This window comes from Panthera onca, chromosome D4 (genome assembly GCF_046562875.1).
Source record: "Panthera onca isolate mPanOnc1 chromosome D4, mPanOnc1 haplotype 2, whole genome shotgun sequence".
Classification (NCBI taxonomy): domain Eukaryota; kingdom Metazoa; phylum Chordata; class Mammalia; order Carnivora; family Felidae; genus Panthera; species Panthera onca.
In genome coordinates, this window is record NC_138351.1 from 46,165,594 (window position 1) to 46,186,451 (window position 20,858).

Sequence of the window (20,858 nt, forward strand, 5' to 3'; positions counted from 1 at the left end):
GGACATGAACAAAAAGCTGCCCTTTGCATGTGAATTGACTGTTACATATCTTGTGTGTGCGACAGAACACAACATATTTTTGAAAGGCTTAAAACTTGAAAGTGATTTTTTTTTTCCCTTTGCTACAATGCTACAAATGGCAGTTTCTTCACCATCTGTGTTCATGCTCTTTCTTCAGTATCTTTCAAGCAACATGTTTTACAACTAAAAATGAGCCATGGCAGTTTAATTCCAGGCAACTCATTTCATCCCATCTTGGCTCTGGCTCCTTTCTTCATTAGTTTAGGATGAGATGCTGCTGGGTTTAGGGCTTGACAAGCTCGCATGTGTGGTTAATTTAATCATGCTACCTTGAGAAACCGGTTCCTAGATCGCCTTCTACCCCTCTCTGTCTTACTTGGCTTTGCACCTGCTGGAGAGCCTGGGGAAGGACACCAGGAAGTGTTTTCCAAGGCCAAAAGCCCTGAAAATAAGTGCAAATTTTCACTTTGCTCTAATAATCTGTCTGGATAGCACGCTTCATCCTTTGGTCAGTGGGTTCACACTGTAGCCAGTGGTATAATTATTCATGGTGCCCACCTTCCTAATTTTCTGGAGGAGAGGAACCTGAAGTGTTTACTTTTGGTGCCAATAAATATTTTACTAGATAATGACGGTGTCACCAGATAATGACGTTTTCGGAGGAAGTTTCCATTTTTCTAAAATTAAAGTAAGCATTTTGAGGGCTGTTGACCCTGAATAGCCAGTGCCATCAAATAAGTTGCCCAGTATGACCCCTCAGGGGAACAGGATTAGGACAGTATGTTGGTCTCAAGTGTGAAAAATCACCCTGTAGAAGAGAATCATGGCCATCCATTTTTAGCTAAGGCTTAGGAGAAAGTCACCTGAATTTAAATTCTAGTCTAGAATTTATTCAGAAAAGCATATTATTCCAAAGCTTGCTTCTGTCATAACTCCCAGAGGATACCGGTAGGATCTCTTTAGCATTTGTTTAGGATAGTTAAGTATATTTTACTCCAGAGAACAGCTGTAATAAGGACTTATTTAGTCAAAGCTATTAAAACTCTGTGTGTGTGTGTGTGTGTGTGTGTGTGTGTGCGCGCGCGCGCGCGCGCGTGCGCGTGTTCTCGCTGCAAAATGCAATCCTTCACCACAGGCAAAAGTACTATATTTTTGGTTTGGGAAGACCTTATTTAAAGTGCTCTCTGGCCGTTTGGCATTCCTGGGGCCGCATTCCTCTTAGCGTGGTCCGAGGGGGCAGCAGGAGAAGTGACATCTTAGAAACCCCTTGATAAAAAAAGTGTTGGTGATGAAACCCACAACTCTGCCTGAGAAAACAGCCACAGAATGACCTTGTAAGTTTTGTTTTACTACAGAAGTCATAGCCCTCACCAAGACCATTGCAAAACCACATCAATTACTGTATAAAGGCAGGGAAAATAAACGACTGGGGTTCTCCTCCCCGCGTTTGAAAAAAGGAGTAGAGCTTACCAGCCTTCCCTATTGAGACATGAAATCAGAAGTAACGGTCCTCGCAAGAAAAGAGATTTGCAATGATTATTGATAATATCAGCTTAGTGGGCTGTTAAATATTCCGAAGAAAATCACATTGGCCTTCTTGAAAATGTTTTTGGAATTCCGATTTTGGTCTTTTTCAGTGATTTAAAATGTGAATGGGCTGAGGAAATACAAAAGTAGTCATTTTTGAGTTTATTGGTTTACAAGTGATGCTACTGTACAGAAACTCAATAATTAAATTCTCTGCAAAATAAGTATATGTGAGTCATCAATACTGTGACTTTTATTTTTTTTTTAACAAAATGTATTTTCACTAAAATATTAAGAGGAAAATATTAAATGGTATTTTGGACATGTGAATTATTTTCAGTAATTCAGTTTTTCCTCTTGCTTTGCCTAGCGATATATCTGGCCAACAGATGAACCTCCTTCTGATGAAGTCTTTGGATGCCCTGGAAAATTGCTGCTTTGATGCTAGTCTTGAATATAAGTATGTTGATTTCCTTTCCTCTCTGATATTTAGGCATCAAATCTTCCTCTGCCATGAATTTTGCATTATATCGTGAAGTATTCATAGGACTTGATCTCGAATTCGTTCACAAAGAGTTTTTCAGTAATTATCAAAAACCTGTAATTAAAGCTTACTTGTTTCTGGGGTGCCTGGGTGGCTCAGTCAGTTAAGTGTCCGACTTTGGCTCAGGTCATGATCTCATGGTTCGTGAGTTCGAGCTGCGCATCGGGCTCTGTGCTGACAGCCCAGAGCCTGGAGCCTGCTTTGGATTCTGTGTCTCCCTCTCTCTCTCTCTCTGTGCCTCCCATGCTCATGCTCTGTCTCTCTCTGTCTCAAAAATAAATAAACATTAAAAAAAAATTTAAAGCTTACTTGTTTCTAAAAACCATGTTTCAGCAATAGTTTGCTTCAATACAGAGCAATGCACGTCACTTCATGGCTGTCGTTAAGTTACTAATACCTTAGTTCTGTCTTGTAGTTATCATATGAAGCATGTATCTGGAGACTTATGTGCATGACTTAACCTTTTTAAATGGTTGAAATTTGATTGGAAATTTGAATGGTTGAATTTGATTGGGTGAAGGGAGCCTTGGACCCATGATTTAGATTTCCCTTGTGAAACCCAATGACTGAGGAATCAAAATGGAAGCAAAACATAGGTTATATCAGGGGGTCCCAACCTCCTCCGTGTCAATAGGTTCTCCTTGTCTCGCCCCAGATCTCATGCTTTTTAAAGATTTTGTCTATTAAATATCTTAAAATTTGTGAAAGGTGACCAAAACCAAAACAGAATACTTAGAAAACAATACCTTGTGCCTGGCTGGCGCAGTCAATAGAGCAGGCAACTCTTGATCTCAGGGTTGTGAGTTTGAGCCCCGTGTTGGGTGTAGAGATTACATAAAACGAAAATCCCCCCCCACAAAAAACCCTCAAAAAACAAGGCTAACCGTACTTGTTTAGTGAGACATTTAATGTTTTAATTGGTCTGTGTTTGTGTGGGAGAAGGTAGTTTTATTAGGCTTTCTGAAACATTGACACACTTGAGGACTACATTGTATCTTTTTGGACTTCCACATGTTTGGGAACCTCCGGTTTAGATCCTCTGAGGTTCATTATTATTAAAAAACCCAACAAATTGTAAGCACTAAACTCCAGTTTATGAACTCATTTACTTTTTTGCTGTTATGGGCACTGTTTAGATACGAGTGTTTACATTGGTGGCTCTTTAGGAACTTGTGATCTGGCGTGACATTCGTATCATCTAGCCTGTTAAGTAAGTGCAGACTAACAAAAGTAACTGCCTATATCGTCTATTTCATTATGAGTAGAACATGAACTCTTCACTTTGTAGGTGGTAGTTGTAGGGTCTTCTCTGAAATGCAGGCTGAGATTAGATAAGAATCATTGACACCCACCCAGTTTATCATGAAACATGTTAGAGATGAAACGAGATGTTTTAAGAGCATGACTTTGAATATGGGAAAAGAGAGTTTGGTGACATGATGGAAGTCTCTTGAATGTCAAAAATGATTTAATGGAAGGGATAGGGCCATCTAACCATTGCTGGGTCTGATGAAGAATTGGTAGTTTTGAGTCCAATCCATGTGTTGGTGGTGTTGCCTTTTACAAACAAGGAGTAAGATACATTTCTCTCCCCACGCCCAACTGCCACCTCAGTCCTACCTTTTCCCACAGGTATCCATCATGGCTGTAGGTCAGGGTATTATAAAATTGGGTACACATTTGTGCATTAACATGTTGCAGGCTTTCAGCCAGTTAGAACAATCAGGCACGACTTTCACATGTTATCTCCACTAATCCGCAGGAAGTTTGTTTCAATGTGAGGGGAACCATAGAGATAACTGAATTGTCCACAGTATGGGTATTTATGCTTATAAAAACCTCCTATGTCTAAGTGTATTTAACTTTAAAGTTAACTTTTTATATTGATAATATTCTTATTTCATTCTTCTTTCATGATTCTTACCTCCTTAATGAAGAACCATGTTTGGGAGAGGGAAGGATGGGCCTAGATAGGGATTAATGCTGCAGAATTAAATAGAATAGAGCCATCAGAAGTTTCCTGTCCTTCAGTGAAGTCTTGCTTGTTTTTCAGAGAGTTCAATTAAAAGCCCAGATCCTTCAAGAACTTCTCCCTCTATCTTCTCCAAACTCCTGTTCTTCCTACAGTTAAAGAAGTTTAGTATTTTGTCATTCCTGATGCTCTGTGGCTGTTAGTGCTTAGGTAGCTAGGCATTTTCACACCCGTTTCTCGTGTAATAAAGCCCCAGTGACAGTCTAAACGTTGATACTAAAACAGGAATACTCATCACTTTGGTTTATAGATTAAGAAAATGAGTCTCAAATAGACTGGTTCAAGGTCACACAGTAAGTAGCAGAGCTGGGGGAGAAGCCTACGTTGTCGGACTTCAAAGCCATTTTTCTGTCTTGCCTAGTTCTGTGTGGAGAACACATTTCAGTAGAAAGAAAGCGATTTGACACCTGATAGTATGGTAGTTACTATTTTTTTTTTTAACATGTGGGTGTGTCTCACTATGAGAGAGAGAGAGAGAGAGAGAGAGAGAGAGAGAGAGAGAGAGAGAGAGAGATTCTAACTAGGCCCAGGCATAAAGTATTCCCCTGTCTAATGAGATTCAGGAGTCTAGGGCGGTCCTCTCTCAAGTGAAATAGTGGAAGCATTACCAGGGGGTAGTTAATAGATCTGGGAGCGTGCTACCTCAAGTGGTAGAATTCACCCAGAGCAAATTCACCACGCTTCCTTGATTTAATGGACACGTCCCTGCTGAGAGAACCCTGCACCTGGTCTGGTCGGTGTTCGTGGCCCAATCGCTTACCTTTTGCTGCCATCTAGTGGTAATTACTGTGCCATTGCAGTCCTCCCAGCCTTAAGCAGTCCTGCCATCCATCGATGACCTGAGCATTGGTTAATTACTATTGAGCTTTTACAAATACGATAACATTTGTATAGCACTTTGTAAAGGGCAAAGCGCTATACAAATGTTAACTGTTATTAGAACTAATTATTAGATGGCCTCGTACTCAATCTGCAGGAGTGCCCACAATAAAGTAAGGAATTGAAGATTCATCTGGTTAATTTTAGAAAAAATGTGTCATGATAATCTTTATATCTCATTTGGTATAGCAACACCCATAGCAGAATTGCACAGCTTTGAAGTTGTAGATTTTCTTTTTGCCAGTGATATTTTAGTATGCTTGAACAAGAGATTCAAGTAAGTCAGGACATAATAGGGCATATGATTTTACAACTTAAATTCTCTTTATCGTTTGTTAGTATTCTTAGAGATTCATGTTATTAATTCCAAAACCTGAAATTAACACCTAATATTATAATATGTTTTTATTTTATCTGTCTGAGGCACCACTGTGGAACTCCTTTTTGTTTTCATTGGAGAGAAAGCTGTGAAAGCTACCTCTGCCCAAGTCATTCTTGGTTTAGAGCTGGCAAACATATCAAAGGGAAGCTAAAATGAGGTAAATGTGCAGAAATGCTGACCTAAGCACCTAGAAGAATCTTTAAGACTTAGGACAAAAAATAAGCTCATTAAAATATGGATAATTTGGAAATCAGAAGAAAACATCGGGAGTAAAGCTTTAGGACTGCCTTCCTGGTGCATGCTGGAAAAATGAGACAGAGTAGAAGGAGTTTAGGAGGTCAATAGATGCATACACTCTAGCATATTTATATTGGCACACTGATATACATAGATTATGTATTCACACATGACAACAGACATCTACCATTGTAGCAACGGATAGAATCATTAATGATAACCTTGCCCAAGAATAATTATGCTGTGATAATATTTAGGTAAATGTGAGCTAGAAACCAGGATGTCTTTTTCTAAGCCTTTGTGCCCGTATGCTTCAGGATGAAGAGGAACTTCATTCAGTCCAGAGGATAAAGGTTTTTGGCATGCCCAGAATAGCCAAAAGCAAGACTTAGATACCTGCTATTTAGTTTTTTATAATTTTTTTAATGTTTGTTTATTTTTGAGAGAGAGACACAGTGAGAGCAAGGGATACAGAATCTGAAGCAGGCTCCAGGCTCTGAGCTGTCAGCACAGAGCCTGACGCGGGGCTCGAACTCACGAACCAGGGGATCGTGACCTGAGCCGAAGTCAGACGCTCAACTGACTGAGCCACCCAGGTGTCCCTTAATCACATTTTGTCTATCTTTGATTCTAATTCGGTCAATTTTTTATATGCATCGGTACAGAAAGATAGCCCCCCCCACACACACACACACAAAAGCAAAAAAAAAAAAAAAAAAAAAAAACAACCTTCCCTGTCGATCCTAAATAGAAACAAGGGCTATAAATCCATACTAATGAAGGGGCACCTGGGTGGCTCAGTCGGTTGAGCGCCGACTTCGGCTCAGGTCACGATCTCGCGGTCCGTGAGTTCGAGCCCCGCATCGGGCTCTGTGCTGATAGCTCAGAGCCTGGAGCCTGTTTCAGATTCTGTGTCTCCCTCTCTCTGACCCTCCCCCATTCATGCTCTGTCTCTCTCTGTCTCAAAAATAAATAAACGTTAAAAAAAAAAAGATTAAAAAAAAAATCCATACCAATGAAGAGTGCCTTTCCTCTTTCAGAAACATGATTTGTCTCAAAAGCACGCAGCGTTCAGATGTTAGATGCTGATTTAACTGGTTGGCAGTGCATTATGCTAGTTGAGCTAGTTGTTAAGTTCATGTAAGCTGTAACAGCACTTCTGCCTGAGTAATGATGGATTATTACTGCAGTAGCTTCTTTGCAAAGGATTTCCTAATGCCAGATAGTTAACGCCATAGAACCTGGAATAACGTGCTCTAGATAGGGTGCCTTCTCATAGGCAATTTCGTCCAGCCATCATACGGGGCACTGAGAGGGGCCTGGGATTGGGCAGATGGAACAGAAGGCTGGGAGTCCGAAACCTCTGTCTTCTGGCCGTCATCTGCTGGAAACTCTCCATATGGCCTTGAACAAATCCTGCAGCGTCTCTCTCCTCTTGGGTGTCTTTTTATCAGATGTGGATGCTTCGTTTGCAAGAGGTGTTTGGGGGAAGTAACTAACATGTGCAGGAAGCAGTGTGAGTGTTCTTGACACCTGCCACGGAGATAGTTACTATATGAGAGCAAACTGACAGAGCCTACGGGCAGTGAAACATGTTACTGGAGAAGTGCCCTGGAACGTCGTCCTAAGCAGCAGATACTGTGCGAGGCAAGCCAAACCAGAATCGGGATGATTTCTGAAACGCTCGGCATCTCCTCAGTTCAAAACACAATGATGACCAAAACCTTTTTTTTTTTTTTTTTTTTTTCTTTTTAAGTAGAAAATCGCCCTCCAGCTGCATGATCTTATCATCCTAACCAGAAGTTTTCCGGGAGAACAGTTTTTGGTTTTTTCCTTCAAATGGATATGTGTTCTTTCACGAGAATTGGGGCACAAAGCCCAAGATTCCAATTGAATTGTCACATGGGGTAACTTTTGACAAGCCTGTCATTTGTCCATTTTCTCTTCTGACCCAGTGGTACTCCGAGGGATCAGAGGGGAGAAGAGGACTAATGTCATTGTGCACAGACAAATACATAGTTTAAGGACGAAATTCCACTTGTGGATGTTGACTAGGAAACATGAAGCACTTAGTTGCTCATCATCATGCCTCGCAATGCGTCCCCCTCCCCGCCCCCCGCCGCCCCCTGCCCCATTATTAGAGGTCCTCAGCTCGCATCCTGAGACGGAGTCTTCTCTCCCATGCAGTTAATCATGGTGCACTCAATATGTGGACGTAGAGGGAGGGTGCAGAGGACCATGGCATTTCTCTAAGGGTAGACGTAGAGCTGCTTTCACCTGACTTTTTATTCGTCTTCCTACCTCACCCTAGAGTTTAAGTGAAACCTATTTCATGTTTTCGTTTGTTCTTCTCCAGTGGGTACACAGCACTAACGCGGGCCACGGACACTTGTTTGAATATATAGTTTTCCTTTTGAGGGGGGCGGTGGGTGCACCTGTCGTGGTTCATGGGGCACACTTATATCCCAGGCAGCGGATCTAGAAGCCAGCCATCTCACCTCAGGCTGAAGAGCAGTATAAACTCGCGTGATAAGTGAAGAGTGGTGATGTGGGTTTCTGGTGATTTTAACACCTCATTTTTTGTGGGTTTTTGTTTTGTTTTGTTTTGTTTTTCTTTGCATCCAAGCACGGGCTGTATATTGGGAGTTGGACTTGTTCTGTCCCTCATGAGTCACAGCAGCCGAATGGAGTCTCGAGTTCATGTGGCAGCATCGCTTCGGAAGCTGTCTACCTACCTGGATGACAGTGGGAGCCAAAGCAGAACATTTCAGGAGGTAGGAGCCGGAAGTGACGGCTTTCTTTGTTTTTTGTGTTCCTGTTGCTGCTTATTTTCTACTTCTCATGTTTTGGTCACCCTGAAATTAAATTCTTCCTCAGTTTCAGGCCAGGATAAGGAGAAAAATCTGAGTGGCAAACAACCTATGTTAGATCATAAGGTTTCAAATTGTGCAGCTGTTTAAATCAACTCAGACTTAAATGTGGCATAGAAGATAAGAGCCTTTAGTGAATGCAAAAACCTAAGTCAGCATCGCCAGAAGGCACTTTCTAAGAAGAGCTGCGATTTCCGCAGGAAGGTTAAATGGAGATATTTAGAATTATGCTCCAGCCAAATGTGACTATAAAAGATGGCCCGGAAGAAGCCTAAGAAACTGCAGAGCGAAAAGGCATTTGATTTTTTTTTTTTTTCCCCTTTCTTCGTGTCAGCCAGCATGAAAAATCATTGAGGAAATTCCCTTTACCACACTTCACGAAAAGATTTTTCTGTCGCGGCGCGAAACTACGCACAACTGCGGCCTGTGTGACGCAGCTTGCGCGTGTCCCCCGCGTCCCGAGCGACCGTCCGAGGCGCGTGTCTCTGTGCCCAGGTGAAGCTGAACCGCCTTGTGTTCTTCTTTGGGAGGACCCGGGGACGACCTTTTGGCCTGGCCGGATTCTCTGTCTCATTAGAGCAGATTCTGTTTTCTCCGGGCCTGCCCGAGAGCCATTGATGAGTTACATAATGGCTGCTGTGTTTCCCTGCTCGGCCCCTTCGCTTTCCCCAATGGGACTTGTCGAATCGGTGAATTTCTTTGGGGCACGGAGGGTTGCAGTTTTGTTCCAACACAGGCACCGCATTTCCATTTTGAAAGCAGTGGCAGGACACGGGCTGAAAGCACGTATTTTTTTGTAAGCCCACGGAGGAAACTTTGCCACCAAGGGGCAACGTGATTAGTGAAAGGAGGGCAAGGTTTTTTACAACTGCTGCGTCGGCCTGCCTTGATGTTTCGATTCATAAGGCTTGAGCAGGCACTTTTGTCTTTCCCCACCTCTGATGTTTTATTATCCAACCTCTACCTTGGAAACGGCTTCCTTTCTTCACGCCGTACTGACCACGGTGGGGAGTTGAACCTTTCCACCGGGCCTTAACAGCATCTTTGTAAAGGAGGGCTTCAAGAGGAAAGTGGGAGGCAGCAGGGAGGGGATGATGAACCGTGATGTGCAAAACTTGAGGCTCACATAGATCGAGTGACCCGCCCCAAGTTACTTAGCCCGGAAATGGTCGACTGGGGACCTACACCTCAGTGTGCGTGCTCTCGACTCCCAGCATGCTTTTTCACTTATAATTAATTCATATATTCGTTTACTTATCTATTCATTGATTTATTAAATTAGCACCCCGGTGCTCTGTGGGAAGTAGTATTACCTCTATTTTACGCAATTTACGTGACCCTAAAAACCATGTGCCTGGTCCATTATGCCCCACTCCTCCTAAAAGACAGTCTTAATGCAGCAGGGTTGTTGTTGTTTTTTTTTTAATTTTTTTTTTTTTAACGTTTATTTAGTTTTGAGACAGAGAGAGAGCATGAACGGGGGAGGGCCAGAGAGAGAGGGAGACACAGAATCTGAAGCGGGCTCCAGGCTCTGAGCTGTCAGCACAGAGCCCAACACGGGGCTGGAACTCACAGAGCGCGAGATCATGACCTGAGCCGAAGTCAGATGCTTAACCGACTGAGCCACCCAGGCGCCCCAATGCAGCAGGGTTTTAACTTCTTTGAATTTCCTCTCCTGCTTGGCCTTGGATCAGAGCACATGGCTATTAGAAGATGGCATTCACTGGGGATAAAAATCTGCCTCTGCTGTTGATTCATGCTGTGTCCTCCCATGAGATCATGATGGAACTTTTTGATTTTGAGTCCAAAGACCTAGGTATGAATCTCGCCTCTGTCAGTTGCAAGCTGTATGTAGTTGAGCCTCAAAGTCCGTACCTGTAAAGCAGGAATCATGACACCCACCTCCTAACGTTGTTGGGACACGTGAATTGGGCAGCAGAACGGTGCCCGGTCTATGGTTGGTGTCCTTGAATCCATTCCTTATCCCGGGGAGAAGTTTGGCAAAACATCGGTGTCAGCCAAATTGTGTTCTTTTGTTTGCACTCATGAAGAAACATTTTCCGCTGTCTTTTCGTCTAGGTCCTTGCCTATACCCTCAGCTGTGTATGCACATCAGCATTCAGTGCCGGAATCATTGAGGCTACCGAGGCTGAAGATATCATGAACAAGCTTCAGCTGTTGGTAGAAAACAACCAACAGGTTGGAATGTGTGCCATGATTACAACTCTCTTGGGGTCTCCTGTTGCTGCTGAGTCCTAATTTTGACTAACTCAGAATTGGACTGTAGTGGGGCTTTTTTTTTTTTGTGCCCAGAACTAAAGAACTTCTAACTCTTCTCTCTTGTCACTGCTCTAGCCAACAGTCAGAAGTGTCTTTTTTTCTCTCCTTATGTTCTATGTTCTTTGGGTATGAAAGACTTTTCTCTCTCCCCATGTATTGTTCTATATTTATAAAATCTTAAAACATGTGGCTAGGGGAAGGTAAGGCTAGCGATAACAATTTGTAAAGATATAAACACATAGAGGACTCTGATAACATGAAACCTCAGCAAATTCAAAGCAGAGAACCCCTGTTCATGACCGGATACGCATGTGACAGTTTAAATACCTGCAAATTAAAGGGGCATCTGGGTACCTCAGTCAGTTGAGCTTCCAACCTCGGCTTAGGTCATGATCTCACAGTCCGTGGGCTCAAGCCACGTGTTGGACTCTGTGCTGACAGATCAGAGCCTAGAGCCTGCTTTGGATCCTCTGTCTCCCTCTCTCTCTCTGCCCCTCCCCCACTTGCTCTCTGCTCTCTGTCTCAAAAACAAACATTAAAAAAAATAAAACAAACAAACAAACCTGCCAATTAAATTAAATACCCTTAAAATGTTCCCTCTGAAATATTATTCAGCCTTCAAAAGGAAGGAGGTTCAAACACAGGCCACAGTGTGGGTGAATCTTGAGGACATTATGCTAAGTTAAATGGGCCAATCACAAAAAGAAAAATACTGTATGATTCTACTTACACGAGATACTTCAAGTAATCAAAAGCACTGAGACAGAAAGAAGAAAGGTAGTCGCCAGGGGCTTGGAGAGGGAGAATAGGATGTTCTTATTTAAGGGATATAACGTTGGAGTTTGCAGGATGAACAAGTTCTAGCAATGGATGGTGGTGACGGTGGCACAACAGTGTGAATATGTTTAATGCCACTGAACTTACACCGAAAAGTGGTTAAGACGGTAAATTTTATGTTATGTATATTTTACGACAGTTAAATTGAAAAAAAAATGCTCCTTCCCCATTTGGATTTTTATAGGTTTCCCATGGTCTCGATTTTGGCCATCGTGAATTATTGCAGGATTTGCTGGTTATTAGCTAATATTGCGTTGTTACTGTTTTACGGTCATAAGAGTGCACACTTAAATTCAGAATAGGTCTTGCAACGCCAAAACGTGGAGGTTTGCATATGCTGTACTCGTTTCGGGACTTTCTCTCCTCTTGTTTGGGAGTTGACTTGGCTTACATGATCTACCTTGGTATTTTCACCCTAATTCCTTCTGAAAATTTGGATCATTTGAGTCAAGTCTTGTAACAGTCCCGTCTTACTTTCTTAAAAGAAACCATTCACTGCAGCTGAATTCCCTAGTGAGACTGCAGTTTCTGTTGCAAACCAGAAGTCTTGATTTTAAAAAAAATCTGCAAATCTCTGATTTTCAGATGGCAGGAGAAGGTGTCAGTAGGAAAGGGAGCCCCTAGAAGTGCTTGGTTGCTGTCTATCGAGTTCCTGATCCATTCCATTCTTCTTCTGTTTCCTTACCCTTTGTCTTTCCCTTGCTTATGCAGACGTCAGGTTTTGCCCTAGCGTTAGGAAACCTGGTTCACGGATTGTCTGTGTGTGGACACGGAAAAGCGGAGGACTTGGGCCACCGGCTGCTCCCTGCCTGGATCAGAATTGTTCTGACAGAGGTAGGAGGTCACGTCCTGCATGTTATTTTATATTTTTATAAAGGAAGAAAAGAGCTATTTTATTAGGCCACTTACAGGTGCTGCTGAGGTACACAGCCCAACAGTAAAAGAATAGGCAATTTCAAACAAAAGAGATGCAGGAACTTTTAATCCCTTATAAATGATCTATCCTGTCAACTATGACAGCTTTTTTTTTTTTAAGAGGCTACTTTCTCAGTGTTTTCATTTTAAAGGCGCATTGGGGTTTTGAAAAATAAAAACCAACAAGAAGCCGCCTATGATCTAATAACTTCAACCTATTACTTTATTCAAGCCTGCTGCCGTTTTTGGTTTAGGGATACGGGTTATGTTGACCCTAGAAATTTAGTACCATTTTGACCCGTATTTCTCTGTGATAGAATAGGTTTTTTTAGAATTCAAACCCAAGGACCGTTTGCCTCTTGACATATCCGATGCTTTGTTTCCAGGGCACTCCGACAATGCTCTGCCTTGCAGCTCTTCATGGCATGGTGGCCTTGGTGGGCTCTGAAGGGGATATAATGCAGGTAAAAACAACAAAAGAAGGGGAGGAATCTGAATGTGTACATAGCCACGGCAAGAGGAGCATGCCCAGTATCTCAGTATGCTAAGGACCGAATACATGGTCACAGTAATGGTTGTACTGGGCTTTTCAGTGCCTTGATGTATAGAAAATCGCTCTGGGTTAAGAATTTGTTGTTAGATATTTGTTCCCTTTTTGTATCCGGTGTATAGGAATTAAACTTAGCTTATGTACTTTCCACAAAGTTCCCTGCTCGAGAAAAGTGACCAGATCGTAAGAAATTTAAGTCATCCGTAAGAAACTACGTTTTGTATCTGTCATATTTAAGTTTCTATCTAGTATATTACGTCCACAGTGGACACATGTATGTTTCAGTTAACAAGTAATTCTAAGGAGCACCCGTGTTCGTACAGTGAAGGTGTGTTAAGTGAGTGCTACGGAACCGGTTCCAGGAAATCGATGATGAATACAGCTTGGGCCCTCCCCTCAAGGAGCCCATAGCTTTTGTTTTTGAGATGTAAAGACGCAATGGCAAATTATAGCATAGCTTAGAAGATGATAGCTCATACACTGCGAATACCATCGTTTACTTTTTGGGGAATGTTGGCGTGGGTATTTCTTTTTCTTTCAGCTGAAGGCAGAAGCCATCCAGACCTCTCATTTTCAAGCCAGACTTAATGAAGTCATTAAAACTGTAACTCAGGTGAGAAGAGGGATTTAAAATCCGTGGATGGGAAAATGGATACTCCCTTTTATTGCCTTTCTCTGATGATACAGACTTTTGCTTGAAACATGGGGAGATCTCTGGTCATTCACATGGAGTCCAAGCAGCGTTTGAGAGTGGCTTATGCCCCTGCGTTTGCCAACAAACACCCACTGCCTCTGGAGAAAAAGCGGTCGTGTTTGAGCTAACTTGAGTTGGCATTGGTTGCCTTTAAAACTTAAAACCTGACCCTGCAAGGAGTGTTAGGTCCTAAGGACAAAGTAAAATGGAGGGTGACCAAAGGAAGGGCCCGTGTCGAAGTAGAATGGTCAAGAGGCACTAGTTCACATGTAACTGATAAAACTATTTGGGTAAATCATTGTCAGCACTCTTGGCTAGAGAACGAGTCTGTTCATCGGCTGAGAAATGATTTTATATTTTAAGATTTTTACTTTTAAAAATGTACTAATTTCATTGCCTCGAATGTGAAAGTACAGAATGAAAGAAGCTGAAAAAAATATCACTGATGGTCCTCACAACTCGAAGCAAGTGTTTGTAAAAATTGGTCATAAATCTTTTCAAGAATTCTTAGTTCCTTTGCATAATTGGCATTCTTAGTACATATAGAACTTTGTAGATGGCCTTTTCAAGTAGTCTTTGCATTTAGCATACTTTTTTCTCATTATTGTAAAATACAGCTGATTATCACACCTACCACATAAACAAGTTTTAGTGATTCGTGCTTTTAAAAGCAAACATAAATCTGGGGCGCCTGGATGGCTCGGTCGATTGAGCGTCCGACTTTGGCGCAGGTCATGATCTCACGGTTCGTGAGTTCGAGCCCCGCGTCGGTCCCCGTGCTGACAGCTCGGAGCCTGGAGCCTGCTTCGGATTCTGTGTCTCCCTCTCTCTCTGCCCCTCCCCACTCACGCTCTTGTCTCTCTCTCCTCCAAAAATAAACAAACATTCAAAAAAAATTTTTTAAAGCAAACATAAATCTCTAAACAGAAGAAACTCTCTTGTGAATGTATGAACACAATTCTCAAGAAAAGAATTATGCTGAAACTTAAGTTGCTCCACTTGGGAGAAAAACCGATAAATGAAAACTCTTACTGAACAAAATCCTTATGATGAGTGATAAAGCAGTAATAGAACATTACTTAGAGGACAAAATAACATCTCCTTCCATCCTTAAAGGTATTTTATTCTTAAATAACTAACACCTTTTTTTTTTTTTCCCCCACTCTCGGGACTTTTTTTCCTTTTTAAAAATATTCCTTTGAGACCAGCTGACTCGGTGAAACCTGAGACCACCAGTGCTACCTCCTATCATGTTTGACTGATTGATTCGTTAATTCAGCAATAGTTGTTGATCAGCTGTATGTCCAGGGTTTAGAAGACACGCATGTGACCTTACAACTTGTCATAGAGCTTGTCATTACCAGACAAGCTACCACCTCGTTAAAGATAAACGACTTTCTATGAGTGACCTTTTATTAAGTGGAGTTTGGATCTTGCCCGATCATTGCACTGTCTCGTTTCCATCCATAGGTCATCAGCGTGTCTGGAGTGATTGGTCTTCAGTCAAATGCGCTCTGGCTTCTGGGCCATCTCCATCTGTCTACTCTGTCCTCGAGTCAAAGTAGGACCTCCGGTAAGGCTGGACTCTTAGAACACTGGAGCTGGAAGGAGGGATTGCTGACTGGAGGCCATGTCCTTTGTTAAGAGCATTAATCTTTGCAGCCACCGTAAGTGGTGGGTGTTACCATCCCTATTTTACATCAGGAGAGAATGCTCTGTGGAGAGGCTTCCTGGCTTGCTCAGGATCACGTGGCCGTAAGTTGCAGACGCAGCTGACCTGCCATCGCTTGGCTTCCCCAGCCCAGGCTTTCATCCTTCTTCCTCTCTGCCTCCCTCAGAGAGGAGATTAGACATTCAGCCTAACCCCGTATTTCACAAAGCAAGCTGAGGCTTAGAAAGATAACGTGACTTCCAAGTGGCGTTAGCGTGGTGACAAATCTAGGGAGTAGGCACCAGGTCCTTGAGGCTTGGAAGAGAGTTCTTTTTGTTTTTACTTTATGGAGTCACACTTTGCATAATACTCCAGTTTCACTGAAAGCCTCTTCATATATGACTGCATTTCTTCTGGCCCCTGTTTTTAAGAAAATAGTGGGGTAAGTACATTCAAAGGTGTGTATGTACTTGGCCTTGAAATTGAAATCCTAGCTCTTAACATAACAAGAGTTTTTTTTCCTTTTCTATTTCCATATTTTGGAGAAAAGCAGTAAAAAAATATTTGCAGTTCTCACCTGCCTAATGTATGTTTGCACTTGGAGGTTTTCCGAGGAAGGCATCACTGCACTACACGGGGACCTAAATCTGCCCTTTGCTCTTTATAGAATTTTGACCCCCTGGCTCTCTTGGACCCAGGCCAGAGAGGTTTAGCTACCAAAGATTTCTCATTAAAACCTAGTTTCGCGTATGCCCTGACAGGTAGTCTGCGGACAGCATCACCATGAACATGTAGCACTGTAATTACTGCTTCCCTCGCTTTCAATCACTCCTTAGCTATAGAAATAGGACACGGTTCTGCAGCGCTCCCAATATAATGAACTCGAGACAGCCGGAAGCTGTCACGTTAAATGGGGAAAAAAAGAAAAAAAAAAAAACTTAGTCATAGCGGAAACCTTAGGTAATGCTGGTTTTGAAGGGCAGTGTTCTCATAATGCCCTGGTAAAATAGCAAGTTTCCGTCAGGCTTTTGCTTTTTTACATAGACTTTTAATTGTTACGTTATGGGTTACGTGCTCTGGCCCACATATACTCAAGTCAGGTGGCAGTGAATCATCTTCTACCCGGGTTCTTTGAAACGAAATGACTGTGTGTCTGGAAAAGTACAGCGGCATGTTCCTGTTGGAATTTTCCAGTCGAGCCATTTGTTGTGGTGAAAACCATCTCATGAAACAATTATGGGGGATGGGGAGGAAAAGAATCTAGGAAACTCCCCAGACTCAACCAGCATAAAAGTCACTGCTTCACTGTTCCAGGTCAGCAGCCACATCTGGTTATTCGCACGTGTTGGTCACTTAGAGGTCCCTGCTTTATGAAGTAAGAGACGGGCCGCTGTTATTACTGATTGTTGTATTTCCATGGTTCATATATCTGATTCTGAATGTCCTGAAGTTGCTCCTAGCATGGCAGTCTCAGCCTCGAAGCCCAGCAGACTCCTTGCTGACGCTGAGGCTGACTGGACGGGGCTCATTGATGTGAACATGTGGAAAATATATATATTTTTTAATGTTTCTTCATTTTTGAGAGAGAGTGGAAGTGCAGGAGGGGCAGCGAGAGAGGGAGACAGAGGATCTGAAATGGGCTCTGTGCTGACAGCATCGAGCCCAGCACGGGGCTCGAGCTCATGAACTGTGAGATCATGACCTGAGCTGAGGGTGGACGCTCAACTGACTGAGCCACCCAGGCGCCCCTGGAAAAGATTTTTTTTTTTTAACCGCATCAGTAAAGTTTTCATCCCCTGTGATTTTTCAGTCTCTATTAGGTTTACCACCCATTTTAGATTTGCTTGCATAGCCTAAGTGATTACTTCAAGGCCAGTCACTTAATCTAATAGAATTAGTTGCAACCACAGAGTATTGTGCTGAGATTAATGGTATAAACATCTCCGCTTTATCTCTAGGTTGATATGGCAGCATGAGATCATTATCTTTCCTTCATTAGTCCCACCGAGTTCGCTGGTTAATTTGATCATTTTCTGTCTCCACAGTTCCTACCGACTATAGCTATTTGCCCGAGAGCAGTTTTATTAGAGCAGCCATTGGCTTCTTCATTACAGGAGGAAAAAAAGGCAAGTGAGCATGTTTCTCGAATTTTATCACTCTTTCTACGCAGTGGGTTTGTGTGCCCTGAGCCTGCTTCTGTAGAATTAATAACAAATCTGAAGGAGTGGCTATTTTCCTCTGCGAGACCATCTTTGCAACAGAAATGACCAGGAGACCAACTACGCTAAGGTGGTATGTAAACAGATACTCTGTGTAATCGTATTTGACCTTGGGGGTTGTGGGGGGGGCGGTGAGCAGGGAATCTGTGAAGACCTTAAACTTTCATTTGGCTTTTTCAAAAATATGAATGTACATTTCTTTTCTTGTCAATTTCGAATGGGTGTGACCATAAAAGAGGAAACACACCTGGGACCTGACTAGGAAATACGCCTTCTCCCTGAACCTTGAATGATCAGTCTTTGTTGTTGGGATCACTGGCTCTAGTTCCTAATTTTAGCATGTGTTCTTTTTCTCTGCAAACAGTTGTTCTTTTGTGATTTTTTTTTTTAATGTGTATTTATTTTGAGAGAAGGAGCGTGCATGTGCGTGGGGGAGGGACAGAGTGGGGGGGGGGGGGGAGAGAGAATCCCAAGCAGGCTCTGTGCCATCAGCGTGGAACCCAGTGTGGGGCTGGATCCCGCAAAGACCTGAGCCCAAATCAAGAGTCGGATGTTTAACCGGCTGAACCACCCAGGTGCCTTGTCCCTTCGTGATCCTTTATTGCTGCCACCCACATTAGAGCACAAGCAACCTGAAGACAGAGATTGAGTGCCTTTTTTTAAAATGTTTATTTCATTTATTTTGAGAGAGAATGAGTAGGGGAGGGACAGAGAGAGAGAGGGAATCCCAAACAAGCTACACTCTGTCAGCACAGAGCCCATCGTGGGGTTTGATCTCACGAACCATGAGAACATGACCTGAGCCGTAATCAAGAGTCAGACACCTAACCCACTGAGGCGCTCCAAGTGCCTTCTGTTTTTGACTGGAGTCAGAATAATGCCATATAAGTCTTAAAAATAAATGCCCCTTACTGATACACATACTCTTCAATGCTGTGAGAGAAAATGTATCTCACTAGAAAATATCTTGGCTTAGGAAACCGTTTCATTGATGTAATATTCTTTCATTGATGCTATTTGCTACTTTCTCTTTTCCCTGGCCTGGTTAGGTCATTCTGGGCAAAACCGTTCCAATTTTAGGGGAAAATAAAGTTTTTAAATTCAAATGAAAAAATCTGGAGGAAGCAAGTTTGACTAATGAAGGTCAGGGAAGAGTAAAATCTTACTGTTGGAAAGGACATTAAAGGTCATGTCATCTGATTTCCCACCGGGTACAGTAATCCCAGGAGTTGCCAGATTTCAACTGGCTTCATAGTTCAGAGATAAATTCCTTTGCTTCCTCGAGTTCAAGAGATTGTACTATTATTTTAGGGTCATGAGTTAGTCTAACTGCTTTTATATACCCTTATGAAAAATAGATAAATAGTTATGTCATTGTTGTACGTAATATATTTGGATATAGTCATGTAATATATTACACGTAATGTAGAGTTCACTGTTTATATTGTCATAAACTAAGTCTCTTTATATTAGATCTCATAATAGAGATGTCTTCCTTAGTAAGAAATTGAATTCTTACTAAAGGAGCGTCTAAATTTCCATGGCTAGAATAACTTTTGGAATACATATTTTGGCTCATTTTTCTTAGTTTGCTCCCTGGTATCTTATAAAAATTTTAAATGATGATGATGTGAGGTATTTCCATGAGAAATAAAATAAAAATTCGTAAGATAAAATGACAGATACTCCTTTTCTAGTGAATAAAATGTCATGTTGACTCCCCAGATCCATATTTCTTAGCAGACGTGAATTTTCTCTGAATCCTGTGGGAAATTCTTGGTCAAACATAACATTTCTGTGTTACACAGTCAAGGCACAACAGGAAATATTCTGCTCTAAAATTGAAAAATCAGGTGGAACGGGCATCAGTGACGTGATTTGCAATCTTGCTGAAAGCTATTTTCAGACAGATAAATGAAGTATTAAAAATGCCATGCTACCAATCAGATTTTGGGCATTTTCAGGTTGTGGGAGAGGGCTGCCTTCTTGTCCGGTTTGCTGACTAGATTCAGAGGAAAATCTATTCAGCCTTACACATTACTAACGATGACCCCAGAGGAGTGGGGGCCGTGGGAGGCTGACCTCCGCCTCCGAAGCCCATTTACAAAAACAAAACCAGACCCTGCTCTATGGGTCTAAATGGGGTGGCCAAATGCGGAGGTGTGCATGCAAACGAGTGTTTTCTTCTTCAATATGCCCAGCTCATTTGAATTTTAATAACTCCCTTCTGAAGCAGCTTTTGAGTTTAAATGTCTGGATGTCACTCACTAGAGCCCAGTGGGGCTGCTGATAGGAAGGATGACGACTTTGGTGAGCTCTTTTGAGGAAGAAATGGCTTTAGAGAATAAAAATCATGCGTGGCACAGGCCAGAGAGAGGAGACTTTAGGGATGGCCTGGCTTCGTTGTCTCTGTATGCTATTTAATAACTCCTGAGAGGAAGAAAAATGGGATGAGTTATCCCTGATCCACACTTATGCCAGGATGAGATTGGGGACCATCAATTTTAGCCAATCAAATTTGAGATAATGAATATATTCATCTGTTTTCATTCTTTTTTTTTTTTTTTTTGAAGGCTTTTCTCTCTTTTTTTTTAATGTTTACTTATTCTTGAGAGAGACAGAATGTGAGCGAGGGAGGGGCAGAGAGAGAGGGAAACACAGAATCCGAAGCAGGCTCCAGGCTCTGAGCTGTCAGTACAGAGCCTGACGCGGGGCTCAAACCCATGAACTGTGAGATCGTGACCTGAGCCGAAGTCAGTTGTTTAACCGACTGAGCCACGCAGGCGCCCCTATTAATCTGTTTTCTAATGCTCAGGGCTTTTCTCACCTTGGATCCTCACTTTAATATCCGTATGATAGTACACACGAGATGTTGATAACATCCATTCCTTCATACAGGCCTAAATTTGAAAACCAAAACTACAAAGTGCTTCTAGTTTTTCAGAGCTTCAGTTAATAGTTTTGAATGTAACTGTTTTTGTTTTTGTTTTTGTTTTTTTCTGCCCTGTAACATTCTCCTCTCTTCCCTAATAGCCCTGACACCCTCGTAGCAGATGTCATGATCATTATGATGTATTATTTATTCCTACGGACATTTCTTAACTATGCTAGGTTTAAAATTTACTCAGAATCTAATTCATCCTATCATGGAATTATTTTTTTCCCCTTAAGGGACTCTAAATTTTGACTCTGATTTTTGCTACTTTTCTATTCATTTTTT

The 20,858-nt window shown here is 42.1% G+C and overlaps 1 protein-coding gene across 4 annotated transcripts in view; it reads left to right on the forward strand.

Annotated features, from left to right (window-relative positions):
• The window catches only part of FOCAD (focadhesin), a 322,539-nt gene that overhangs the window by 258,401 nt on the left and 43,280 nt on the right, over positions 1-20,858 (forward strand). For all 4 annotated transcript variants that reach the window (XM_078436754.2, XM_078436756.2, XM_078436757.2 and 1 more), the window contains 8 exons: positions 1,919-2,008; positions 8,249-8,396; positions 10,572-10,691; positions 12,321-12,443; positions 12,911-12,988; positions 13,616-13,687; positions 15,239-15,341; positions 17,465-17,545. In XM_078436754.2, coding sequence (XP_078292880.2) covers positions 1,919-2,008; positions 8,249-8,396; positions 10,572-10,691; positions 12,321-12,443; positions 12,911-12,988; positions 13,616-13,687; positions 15,239-15,341; positions 17,465-17,545 — 815 coding nt within the window. The remainder of the gene's footprint in view (positions 1-1,918; positions 2,009-8,248; positions 8,397-10,571; positions 10,692-12,320; positions 12,444-12,910; positions 12,989-13,615; positions 13,688-15,238; positions 15,342-17,464; positions 17,546-20,858) is intronic.